This window comes from Ascaphus truei, chromosome 17 (genome assembly GCF_040206685.1).
Source record: "Ascaphus truei isolate aAscTru1 chromosome 17, aAscTru1.hap1, whole genome shotgun sequence".
NCBI classification, from domain to species: domain Eukaryota; kingdom Metazoa; phylum Chordata; class Amphibia; order Anura; family Ascaphidae; genus Ascaphus; species Ascaphus truei.
The window spans coordinates 34,872,438-34,885,005 of record NC_134499.1 but is presented as its reverse complement, the minus strand read 5'-3'; the positions used below and the strand labels follow the sequence as shown (position 1 = coordinate 34,885,005).

Genomic DNA, 12,568 nt, shown 5'->3' with positions numbered 1-12,568 from the left:
AAATTATTTAATTGGCCTTCATTTGTCTGTCACTCGAGTTAATAGCCAACAATAGCCAATAATCAAAAAAAGCATTGGGTTTTATTTTACCCATTCTTCTACCACCGTGGTATCGCACCTTTTTTGGTTAAGGAACCCCAAGTGAAACCCCAAACCCTCTCTAAAGCGCGCCTGAGATCAGATGCATTGTAAATTCTTCTGTAATTCATACAATTTTCAAATGACCGGAAAATTGCAGGGAGCCCTTTAGGGATGTCTGCGGAACCCTGGCTGAAAAACACTGTTCTACCATGATGCATTCATTCTTATGAAACTGCTGGTTCTTCCAAGGAAACATACAGTAGTAAATGGAAAGATAATATTGCTTTAACAACCACATCACCTGTAGGGACTAAAGCTTCTAATAAAATAAAAGGGACATCTATACGAGTGCTTTTCAACAGGGGTTTCTAGGAGCCCTTGCATTCTGCAAGCATCCCCAAAGGGTTCCGTGCAATTTTTAAGTTATTTGAAAATGGGACCAAAAAAATAATATACAAAGCATCTGATCTCAGATGCGCTATTAGACAGGGTTGAGGTTCCTTACAATGCCTCTGATCTCAGACTCGCTATAAGAGAGAAAATCCTCAGAATTTCATAATATAATTATTGGGTTCCTTAACCAAAAAAAGGTTGAAAGCCTCTTGACTATACTGTACAGGCATACCCCGCATTAACGTACGCAATGGGACCGGAGCATGTATGTAAAGCGAAAATGTACTTAAAGTGAAGCACTACCTTTTTCCACTTATCGATGCATGTACTGTACTGCAAGCCTCATATACGTGCATAACTGATGTAAATAACACATGTGTAACAGGCTCTATAGTCTCCCTGCTTGCGCACAGCTTCGGTACAGGTAGGGAGCCGGTATTGCTGTTCAGGACGTGCTGCCAGGCGCATGCGCGAGCTGCCGTTTGCCTATTGAGCGATATGTCCTTACTCGCGAGTGTCCTTAAAGTGAGTGTCCTTAAACCGGGGTATGCCTGTAGTTGAGAATCCAACTGATTCCATCTGAAACTTTGCATGCATATTTTGTTCATGCTACAGAGGAGGAGATTCGTGGAGCTGGAAGCATACAATGATATTGGGTTCAACTACAAAAAATGTTTATTTGGGGGTGGAAAAACACTGGATATATATATATATTAGGGCTGTTATATAGTGTGTGCGGCATGCCTGTTCGAAGGCGCGCATGTGTGTGTCTAATTTATTATTTATTTAAAAAAAACCATTGGTTAAAATATTTATTACATTTGTGCAGACACAAATACACACATGCACATATACATACATACATACATACACATACATACATACATACATACATACATACATACACATGCATACATATATACACACACATACATACATTCAGCGCCGGCAGCGGCGCAAAAAGATGATTTCCCCGTCTTCCCCGCTGTCTGTCGGCTCCCTGCCATACACGCGTGCCTCCCTTGTATAGAAGGGCTAACTAACCACAGCCATCTATAAATGCCGTGCGCGCGCACGGCGTAGCACGCGGCCGCACTATAGAACCAGCCTTCTGGTTAGGTTAGGATAAGTGGTGAAAGTTTGAGCGAAGATAGATACCAAAAGAATGATTAGCAAGACATGTGTGTATGATCACATGAGCAGGGGATACATTTGTTTCCATACTTCAGCTTCAGCCATGTATCAGCCTGAGGTCATTTGCTCTTTCCATACTGAAATTCATGGATTCTACTATCACATAGATTGGCTGTGGCCAAGTATTCATTCTTTTGATATTTTATTTTCGAGTGCGTTTGATCCGTGTGATGCGTGTCTACCATACGCTCTATTTGGGACCAGAATAAATTCCCAGCACATATGAAATGTTTCTTTATTCGTCAGATACAACCTTCCGCAGAGGTTAGAGAATGTGCAAGTCAACCTGCTGCTATGCAACATACCCAGAGCAGGCCGGCTCCCTGGTGGGAAATTGATAAAGAAACAGAAAAGATGCTATCAGAGAGGAAAGGAATTGAGACAGACTGCTGTACCCGAACAGATGATTTTTGTATGAGATATCACTATTGTACGACTTGGCAAAAGTGACACAAGCTATTGCATGTTTTATTCAGTAGAAAGCGGTTTCATTTATTTTTATTTTTTTAGCATTTTGACACCTAATGGGTTGAATTGCCCATTTTAGTTTTGGTATTTTTTGTATTTTTCACGGACAAATTCTTCCTATTCTGTTGCGTGATTTTTATGTTGCATATCCCACTTTATTTTTCATCACATCGATTTTTGATTTCGTAGTCACAGCAGTACAGATCTCTCCATGAGTCAAACGCTCTCGCAAACGGACACTGTATGTAAGTGAGGAGGAAGTACTTTTTGCCACTTCGGGCCCTGAAGGATACTGTTTCAGAGACAGTAAGGATGAATTTACCTTCTGAGAAGTATGAGGGCGATCTTCTTGGGTTTCCTTCTGAGATTTCTGCACAAATTGAACTGTTTTACTTCCTTGCATGTCGGTGCAACTTTACGCGCAGAAACCGCTGCTGTTCAGTTTCTTTTAATGTTTTTTGTATCCGATTGGAACCGGAAACGCTCTATTTTAATAATCCAAGATAATTACCGTTTTACATGCCAGTCTTTTCCGTCTCTATCTTGCAGCAAAAAAAAAAAAGCGCAGGCCAATATGAAGCCGCAACTTATTGGGATTTCCTATTGGATGAGGGTTGCCACATTTAAGTTTTTATATTATGAGATGCAGAAATCCAGTAGGAAAATTACATTTGAGGCCATACATTTCCTATATGTTTTGGTGAAAAAAACACACACCTTTCCTCTCCCCATCTGTTCTCTCCACCCTCCCCCACCCCATTCTCTTTATCTTCTTTGTCTTCTTCATCTTTCCCTCCCCATCCATTTCATCTCCCCTCCCTCCATCTCAGCCCCTCTCCTCGCTAGTGTAATTGCAGTCCCCAGTTCTTACCTGTGGAGTGTAGCCCATCCAGAAGCTCCACTCCTGCCTTCTGCTAACACCGCCATTACCCTCTGTCGGGACGGCCCGGCGCATGCCCTGAATTGTCCCATTGCCCCCTAAATATGGGACTGTTCTGTGCCCCGCTAATACATTGAAAAAAGGAACAATCCTGTATATATGAAACACGTGGCAACCCTAAATCCTGGGGACCCCCTGGTCCCAATCCCGTAAATAACATTAATAATAAAAAATTAAACGATCAATAAAACGCCACAATATACAAAAGAGAAAACCATTGTTCTGGAGTAAATACAGAGGGAAGGAGTATATTTTACATATAGAACAATTTTAACTGGTCATTGAGAAACCATGTTAAATATAGTGTTTTAATTTAAAAAAAAAATCATGCCTCCAGCAGGGGAAATCTTAACGAAGATTGTGGCTTCTCAATGTCCATCTCATATTTAATTCATCGGTTGCAAACACTCGCATGGTAACGCCATATTTACTAAGCCGCCTTCTGCTGCAAGACAAAGACTATTGACTTCATTCGGCTGTACACTGTCGTTCAGCGCCAGAAGTGATCTCCCGTCAGACGCCTTCCTGCAATGAAGGACCACTTGCATGCCATTGACTGCAACTTAGGGGTCTTCCAGGTGTGGGGGGGAAGGGTGTCTTATTGCAGAAGACTGCTTAGTAAATATAGTTCCTAAAACATCTAAACTTCTCAGGTTTTTCTTTCTTATCCCTTTGGAAGTTTTTAAACGGACAATGTTAAAATCTTTTTTAGGCCGTGCTCATTCCTAAAACCTGCTGTATTATAATAGAGGGGTTATGGAAATCTTGTCGGCATGTTTCTAATTTATGCTTGATGTTCTTAATAGCTAATGTGAATTTTTTTTTTGTTATTCAGAATATGACTTCTGGACTTAATCAAAAGTATTATAAAGCGATGGTTTAAAATGCGTGTTTTTCCCCCTGGTTGTTCTTTCCCGACAGTTCTTGCTTGGTGAGAATGGAGCTTTACCAATTCCAGGACTTTGTCATTTCATTTGTAACATGGTGTTTCTCTTCTTGCTTCCGCAGTGGCCGTTCTTCTGAAGGATGATTATTTTATCAGTGGTGCTGGGTTGCCAGGCAGGTTTAAGGCCGAGAAAGTGGAATTCCACTGGGGACAAAGCAATGCATCAGCGGGCTCTGAGCACGGCATTAATGGCAGAAGATTCCCTGTCGAGGTGAGAGAAAATACACACACTTCTGTTACTAAATAGCTGTTACTTATAATACCACTTGGACTAAATCCCTTTTAATCATTACAAAATTAGAACGTATTCAAAGCTTTACGTTTGGCATCTGTGATCTTGAAAATGAGCTCGGGTCTTAAAGCAGCAATACTACGTTCTCCCTTTTTTCTTCTTATTTGTATATGTAAAGCCGGTGACAATGTATAATTCTGCATTCTTACCTAAGCTGCCAATCGTCTGGTGCTCCTGTAAGAATCCGGATTTGTGTGCCTAACATAATGGCCGCCTCTCAGTTTCAACCAATCCTTCAGTCAGTGTAACTCAGCAGCTACAGTACAATGTATCCTTATACATTATTTGCAGCTCAACCTGCTGGGAACATTGCAACATTTTCCTGCTTATTGTCAAAGAACTCGCAGTGCTGCAGTGCTGCGGAGGTGGACCTGCTATATGAATAACAGGATGCTCTGCATATTAAAACTCATGAAAAATGGCACGAAGAGTTGAATTAAAAAAAGTTAGTTACAATCTAATACTGCAACACTGATTTTTTTTTTTTTTAAATAAATACTTAAGATTTCAGATGTTTTGCTGCTTTAAAGACTCAAACCAAGCGCTTTAAAAAAAAAAGTAGATTTAAAAAAAAAAAAAAAAAAAAAAAAATCTTTTGGTACACCGCATTGAATGTCCCCTCTGGGAACCCCATTAATGTCCCCTCCGGGAACCCCCTGCTTCCTGATACACCTACAGTAGCAGGAATCACATAATGACCCTTTTTCAAAGCTCCACGCAGGCCAATAGAAAGCTGTGACGTCACCCGGAGCGGCTCCCTATTGGCCCATGTGACGCAGCACTTTATAAAGCAGAGATACCGGCACCCCCTTCGGAGGTAAGTAACTCTGGAAGCACGAGGTGCCCGGGGCTGAAATTAAAGGGGTTCAGCCTAGAGACCCCCTGCTTCCACATTTTTTACAAATAAATGTAAACAAAATTTTAAAAAAAGCTTGGGTTGCTGCTTTAATACATTTTACTACAGTGTTGGCCGTTAATTGACTTTTTCTCCGTGTCCTTTAGCTAGTTATGTTTTTGGCGCTGCACTCGTGTCAATGCACTCGAAAGCAAATGTGCCATGAACTTAATTAGGAAGCCAGATGTGGACTGTAGTTAGAAGTGCCTATTTGTTCCAAGTCACAACCCGAGAGACTGCGCAAAAACCTTCAACGGTAGTGGTTTCAGCACACTTCTTTCTTTTAGATCTAGGAAAGAAAGCCTGTGCCATTAAATGCACGATAGCCAACACACAGCAAAACTTTGTCTCGTATTTTCATTGTATCAGCTGTCTGGCTCTCCAAGAGGGTTACTGTTTGTTATTGAACATCTGCTTTATATTGTTTGGATTACGCACACGCCTGTTGGTACTAAGTTAGAAGATCCCATTAACAATGCTTTATGCACAAACTTTGGCTTCAAAAGTCAGATTTTAAGCCTTATTTACTATTGTTGCAATTATTTTCTTTATCACTTTGTTCCATGAAGTTTTGGGTATATTTGATCTCTGAGCTGATATTATGCTAAATTACTTGTTGTAAAGTTAGGTCACGCAAAATGATTTTTTATTCCTCCCGAACAATCACATTTTGCTTGTACTGTATACAGCATATTAAAAACAGTAAATTTAAGACGTTGGTATTCTCTTGGAACTTCCTGCATAATAACATGAAAGTTCGCAGGAGTTCTTCAATTATAGCTGCATAAGCAGCTCATTGAACTGCGTGAGGGGAACAGTTCCACAGTTTCCTCTCACTAATGATGTGGTTATTTATCCTTATTTGGTGCTTAAAGGCGCTTGTGAACATTACTTCAGTGTTCTCAGGGATACAAAGCATAGTTCTCCATCTCCAAAGGTGATGAGAAAATATTGCAAACAACGAAAAGCCTCAGCCTAGCATTGTGAGCATTGAATGGCAGCAGTCAGACTCCGCTTTGTGACCGTCAGCAATTCATTGAAAACATGATTGTATATTGAAACATCTGAATGTTGACATTTGTGCCTCTGTTGACATCAAAGTCTAATGTTGATTGTGCATGGTTTCTGTGAAAGTGCTAAATGATTAGAGGAGGATATGCAAGTCACCCTGCGCAAAGGAGTTTTCTTTTTTTATTAGTTTCCATGCATCTCAACTTTGTGGCATATAGATCCCGGACACTAAGGGACACCTATCGTGTTTGCTATGAAAGATATCTTAGGAGATCATGTATCGGACAGGCCCACAAACTCAGTCACTCAACATACAATGCTTCTACTGCAGCCAGGGATTCTGGGTAATGTCATGTAGTAACACAGGAGGGAGAGGGAGTAGGGGGTATGATGCTTTTTATTGGACCAACAAGTAGTTATGTTACAAGCTTTCCAACCTCTCGAGGTCCTTCATCTGCTCTAAACCCCGAGAGGTTGGAAAGCTTGTAACAGATCAACTACTTGTTGGTCCAATAAAAGGTATCCTACTCTCTCCTCCCTCTCATCTTTGTTACTACATGGAAGAAAGGACCAACACGGTGACCCGCCCTTCGTTGCTGGGTAATGACATGGATCCCTATAAGCTTGTGTCTGGCGGTTTGCACCGCTTTTACATCAAAGCCTGGGTGTAAATATGTGCATGGTCGGCAAATCTACTCGGAGACGGCTGCTTCTACCTTCTGTGTTTCATCAGTGTGTGGCAGGTTACTGCCCTTGCCTGGGGAAGCTGGTAGTAGCTACAACCCAGGTGCACAAAGTAAGTTCTAGTGAGCAAAAAAGGGACAGACACCCTCCACCATACAGCAAAGATTTAAAAGAAACAAGCGCATGTCTCCTGGGTCCACAAACGTGACTTATCCCGTGGCCACGCAGCGTACAATAATATGCAACATCAGGAACAGAGTAGCAGCCTCCGGTAACAAAGTGGCAGGGCTTTAAATACACACGGTCAGAAGACACACCTGCACTGATCTAATAAGGATTCTGTGCAAAGAACAGACGCAGACATCCTGTGTCTTGAAAACTAGAGTTCAAGTCGGTGAGGTAGAAAGACCAGAGTAGACATTGGTTATCTTTGTATTGCATTGCAAGCTTGAGTAATTAAAGGTCATTGTGTTTTATTCGGTAATTACATAAAATCAATCAAGATGATCGTGGTTTCTGCCAAAGGGTACCAAGTTAGAAAAGGCCAGGCTATAGGCGGCTGCTTTCAGTGACTTAGCTCTCATCTCCTTTATCATTGCAGAATAAATATAAATGATCCGAGTTGTAATATGCCATAACCCAAATAGAGCGAAATGTGTTAAGGGCTCCCAGCTCGGTCACTGGTTCATGAGATGTACCTCCCCTGCTAATCTTTGTGTATTGGGGAGGTTTTTCCTTTTTTATTTTTTCTGACTCTTTACAGAAACAATTGTATACCTATAGGATATTAGAAATGCAAAAGTACTGACAGACTGCGGAATGTACATCTGCTTTTTATTAGCCGATAATAATTTCTCCTTTTTGCACTTGCCCACCCAATATAAATTCTAGTTCATTTAATCTCTAACTAGATCATTCTTGCTTCAGAAGAGAAGCATATATAGGCACTTATGGCATGCTGTAATAACCCTGATCTGCCATTATTAAACTACCATTTGTAATAGATGTTGGATAAAAAGATTGGGGGGGGAGGGATGCGAGAAAGATAGGGATGTAAGGCTATTTTGTCATGGAGAAGTGAAATACACATCGTCTGTTTTATGCTTTAGACCAGGGGTGCGCAAACGTCCTATCGCCTGTCCTGAGCCCCAAGTTCCCAGTAATGCGTTGATAAGTGGTCATTCGACTTTAGTGTAGATTATTTCAGTATGTTGCATTTGATAGAATTTGATTTCTTTTCATTTACAACCTTGTGGGGTTTTTTTTTTGCTATTCTTGTTGATCCTGATGTATTAATAAAACTAGCATTTCTTCACTACTTCTGTATCATTATGTTAGGAATTATATTTAATTAGCTTGATCTTCTGTATTAAGAAATGTGGTTTTGTCGATGCAGCAAGAAAGACAACAATTATTGGCTTCAATTATACACAAGTGACTTTCTCTCTGTTTTATTTGGACTATTTAGAAATTCGTTTGATTCCCTATACCAGGGGAGCTGAACTCCAGTCCTCAAGCCCCTCCCCCTCTCAACAGGTCAGGATTTCCCAGCTTCAGCACAGGTGGCTCAGAGACTGTGCTGAAGCATGGGCTGATTGAGCCACCTGTGCTGAAGCATGGGCTGATTGAGCCACCTGTGCTGAAGCTGCTTTAAATCATTCAATGCATGAATTGATCTGTCAGTGGGCACTCTACTTTATGAATACATGTTGGTGCATTATACAGTCTGGCTTACACTTATAAAGAGAAGATCAATAGCCAACTATCCATTATTGGTATTGCCCTCTTTCTCTGTTCTTTTTCTGCACATTGTTAGGACATTTTGGCTTTCAGATGCTATCCTGTCACCGTATGAGCACAGAGTTTGGTATTCAGCACTGCATTGCTATTACGAAGTATTGTTACATTGAAACATTAGGGTGTGTAGTTGGATATCAAAGTTATAAAGCAATATGATATGTTTACGATTAGACATTAACTTTTTGATGGTTTTTTTGCAATGTTCACAAATTGTACAGATCAGCTTTTTATTTTTTATTTTTATTTTTTATTGTTGGACTAGATGGATTAGAATTTGACTAATAAAGTGATGCTTTTCAGTTCAAGGAAATTCATATTCACACTTATTTTCAGTACTGCATTAAATGTAAGGCCTCGTAGAAAATATAGGCAAATATGAGTACTTTCAGTAAGTGCAGGGGTGGTCAACTCCAGTCCTCAAGCCCCAATCCAACAGGTCAATTTCAGCATATCCCAGCTTCAGCACAGGTGGCTCAATCAGAGCCTCAGTCTGACTCAGTCTCTGTGCTGAAGCAGGGACTGATTGAGCCACCTGTGCTGAAGCTAGGATATAATGAAAACCTGACCTGTTAGTGGGTCTTGAGGACTGGAGTTGAGAACCCCTGCTTCAGTGCACTAACATTTTGGAATGTGTGTTGCAAAGAATACAGGGGGAAAAAAACAAAAAATCTAATTTATGACCGTTTTTCGAGCTGCATATGAACTTGTATATATCTTTATATATTCCAACAATTAATTACGCATTCTGAAGATTTATTTTCCAGCATTTACAACGTATAAAGAGAACCTCAAAAACATTTTTTTTACTTTCATGTGTACATTTTGATTAATAATTGAAGGGAATTGCTATTTTAGCCTTTTTCTTTGCACAGATTTATAAAATAATTTGATGGCTTTGTACTTGACATATATTTTCTTAATACAAAGTTTAAGAAAATATCTGTGACCAGACGGGAGGGGCAGTGTTTTGGAGAAGTGAGAGGACATGAGAGAATGAGAGGGGACGAGGATCGCAGAAGAGGACCCTGTAATGCAGGGGGTGCTCAACTCCAGACCTCAAGCCCGCCCCCCACCACACAGGTCAGGTTTTCAGGATATCCCTGCAGTCCGTCTTTGACTGAGCCCTTGATTGAGCCACCTGTGCTGAAGCTGGGATATCCTTAAAACCTGACCTGTCAAGGGGAGTTTGAGAACTCGAGTTGCACACAGCTGCAATAATGTACAAGTGTGTACAGTGTGTGTATATATATATATATATATATATATATATATATATATATATATACACAATCAACATTGTGTATATATATATTAACAATAAACCCCACACTGATGAGACCCATCAAGGTCGAAACAGCTGTCTGTGGGTGGTTTTCTGGGTATGCACCTTAACCCTGGCTGTGCTCAAAGCTGTGACCATGCAGCAAGCTTAAGCCTATAGGGAACCATGTTAAAAATGGTTTTTGAGGCAAAAAGTGACACTGTGTGCTCATTTGCATGTCATTTCCCAGAATCCCTTGCTGCAGTGGAAGTGCTGTATGCTGGGTGATGATGGGGAAAGGCGGGGTTGCAGACCTGCCTAAGACATGCAGATGAGCATACAGTTGTATATATATATATATATATATATCCACTACAATTTGTGAGTTTGTATAAAGGATTTTGTCTGTGTAGTACAGATGTTGTCTACTGTACTACCATATCTTTATCAATGCATTTTTCCAGTCCTGTGGAATTGCAGCATAAAATTACTGTCCTGTTTGGAAAGCTTAGAAAATTCTCATTGAGAAAGTAATAAACTTCCTACTCTGCCGAGACCGTTCCACTCATTTGTAAATGGGTCTGTTAACCAAATTCTTGGAATTAGTACAGTCAGGTTGTCCTTTATGGAATGATTTTAGCTTTAGAGTATGGAACTTTTCCGCCTTAATTATTAACTTCAACTCAAATCTATGGGAACCGTTTAGTAAGAAGGCTGAAAGTAGCTGGAACTCATCGGTTTATGGATTTTAAAGAGGCAATCTAGCCAAGCAGCTTAAAAAAAAAAAAAATCTTTTATTTTAATATATGCAGCATTTGATTACCTTTATTGAAAACTAATTACCTAAGCTGCCGATTGATTGGTTCTCCAAAATACAGTTTCCCACGAAATGGCTGCCTTTCAGTTTTAAATCTGTCAGTGTAACTCAGCAGCTACAATGCATTCTTATTACAAAGGTAAGATTATCTATTGTTACAGTTTGCAGCTCAAACTGCTGGGAATGTTGGCAACACATTTATCCCAAACAGTAAAGTGTTATAAAGATCTTGCACTGCGGGGGAGGTATGCTAAATAAAACCTGCTATAGAAATCAAAAGATGCTTTAAAATATTAAAAATGGCATGAAGAGTGAAACATTTTTTTTTAAATTGTAAGTATGATCTAAAACTACAGAACTTATTCTCAGAAAGACATGCAGGATATTGTTCGGGTTTCTCCTTTAATGCAGTTCTTGGCTCAAACATAAAGAGGAATTGACCATGCAGGTTTGTGATTAAACGTGCTCTTCATCAAACGCACTTTCAGCTTGAGCTGATCCCTGAAATCAAAAACGGACTGATTAAAAATTTGCCCTACTAATAAGTTGTTCCTCTAATATAGATTATCTTTAACTGTGCATGCAATGTCTTGTGTATAATGTATACCCTGTTCACTTATGTAACTATGTATTTGTAACCATGTATTATTTGTCATCATAACTCTGTGCCCAGGACATACAGGACAAACGAGAGGTATCTCTCAATATATTACTTCCTGGTAAAACATTTTATAAATAAATAAATACTGAGATGTATTACAACTAAGGATATTCCTACTTAAATGTATTGGTTGTTTGGTATGAAATACTTAAAACGTACGGTATTACATTGACATTTTCTTAAAATAGCCATGTGAAAGCTTGGTTTAGGTATTTCAGTCTTGTGATGCTATTTTGGTCTTTTTGAGAATGTAACTTTAATTTAATATGACACGATGCACAGAACACAGCTGGTGTAGCCACAATTGGCATAAAACGCTACCAAAAATGTTGGAATTTTTTTCCCATTTCAAAATACTGCTTGTGATACATTGAAAGGCTTAGCTCGTCATTCTATATATGGCTAGAGTGACCGTTTGGGCCATTTAAGGTCACTTCGACATATTAAGAATCAAGCCCTTAATGGACCTAGGTGATCCTGCTAAGCATGCAGGTTAAAAGAAAGGTGGAAGAGGCCATTGAGTAGGCTGATTAACATAACACTGAAAGCAGTTAGGGTGTAAAACTCTACAATTGGGGCAGCACAGAGAATTCTGTCCATCCCCTTTATCCGGTCTTTACAGGGATAACTGCCCAGGTCCTGGCGGCTTCACGGGTCCCAGCCAGCCTATACAGGAAGTGAACCCAGCCGGATGTAGCACACATTCCTTGACCATATGACTGGGCACTCCTCTGGAGCTAGGACCAGGCCCTTCCGTCTTCCTCTCTACACTCAACAACACGGGAGCCCTGGTCAACCCTATATCCTGGGGTTTTACAAGTTGTCGACGACCCTGTTCTTTTGGTTTTCTCTAACACTAATACTTTTCCATTTTGTTTGCCTCTCATTTTGGGCAACACAAGTATGTTCATTGATAATCGGTGCAGTCTCCCTGCATTGACTAGCGATTACCTCGTAAATGTTACACATTACAAATGAGTGACTTCACTTGCAATAGTATATTGTAAGATCTACTGTCGCAGTTGACAGTACACAAAAAAGAACAGAACATTTTTGTAATGATCCCTTCAGAACAGGGCATTACTGGCCAATAATGCATTAGCTGGAAGCGTTGAAGGCCAGAGG

The 12,568-nt window shown here is 40.1% G+C and overlaps 1 protein-coding gene across 6 annotated transcripts in view; it reads left to right on the top strand.

Annotated features, from left to right (window-relative positions):
* Positions 1 to 12,568, top strand: part of PTPRG (protein tyrosine phosphatase receptor type G) — a 386,148-nt gene that overhangs the window by 195,004 nt on the left and 178,576 nt on the right. For all 6 annotated transcript variants that reach the window (XM_075574780.1, XM_075574781.1, XM_075574782.1 and 3 more), the window contains one exon: positions 4,085 to 4,233. In XM_075574780.1, the coding sequence (XP_075430895.1) occupies positions 4,085 to 4,233 (149 nt within the window). The remainder of the gene's footprint in view (positions 1 to 4,084; positions 4,234 to 12,568) is intronic.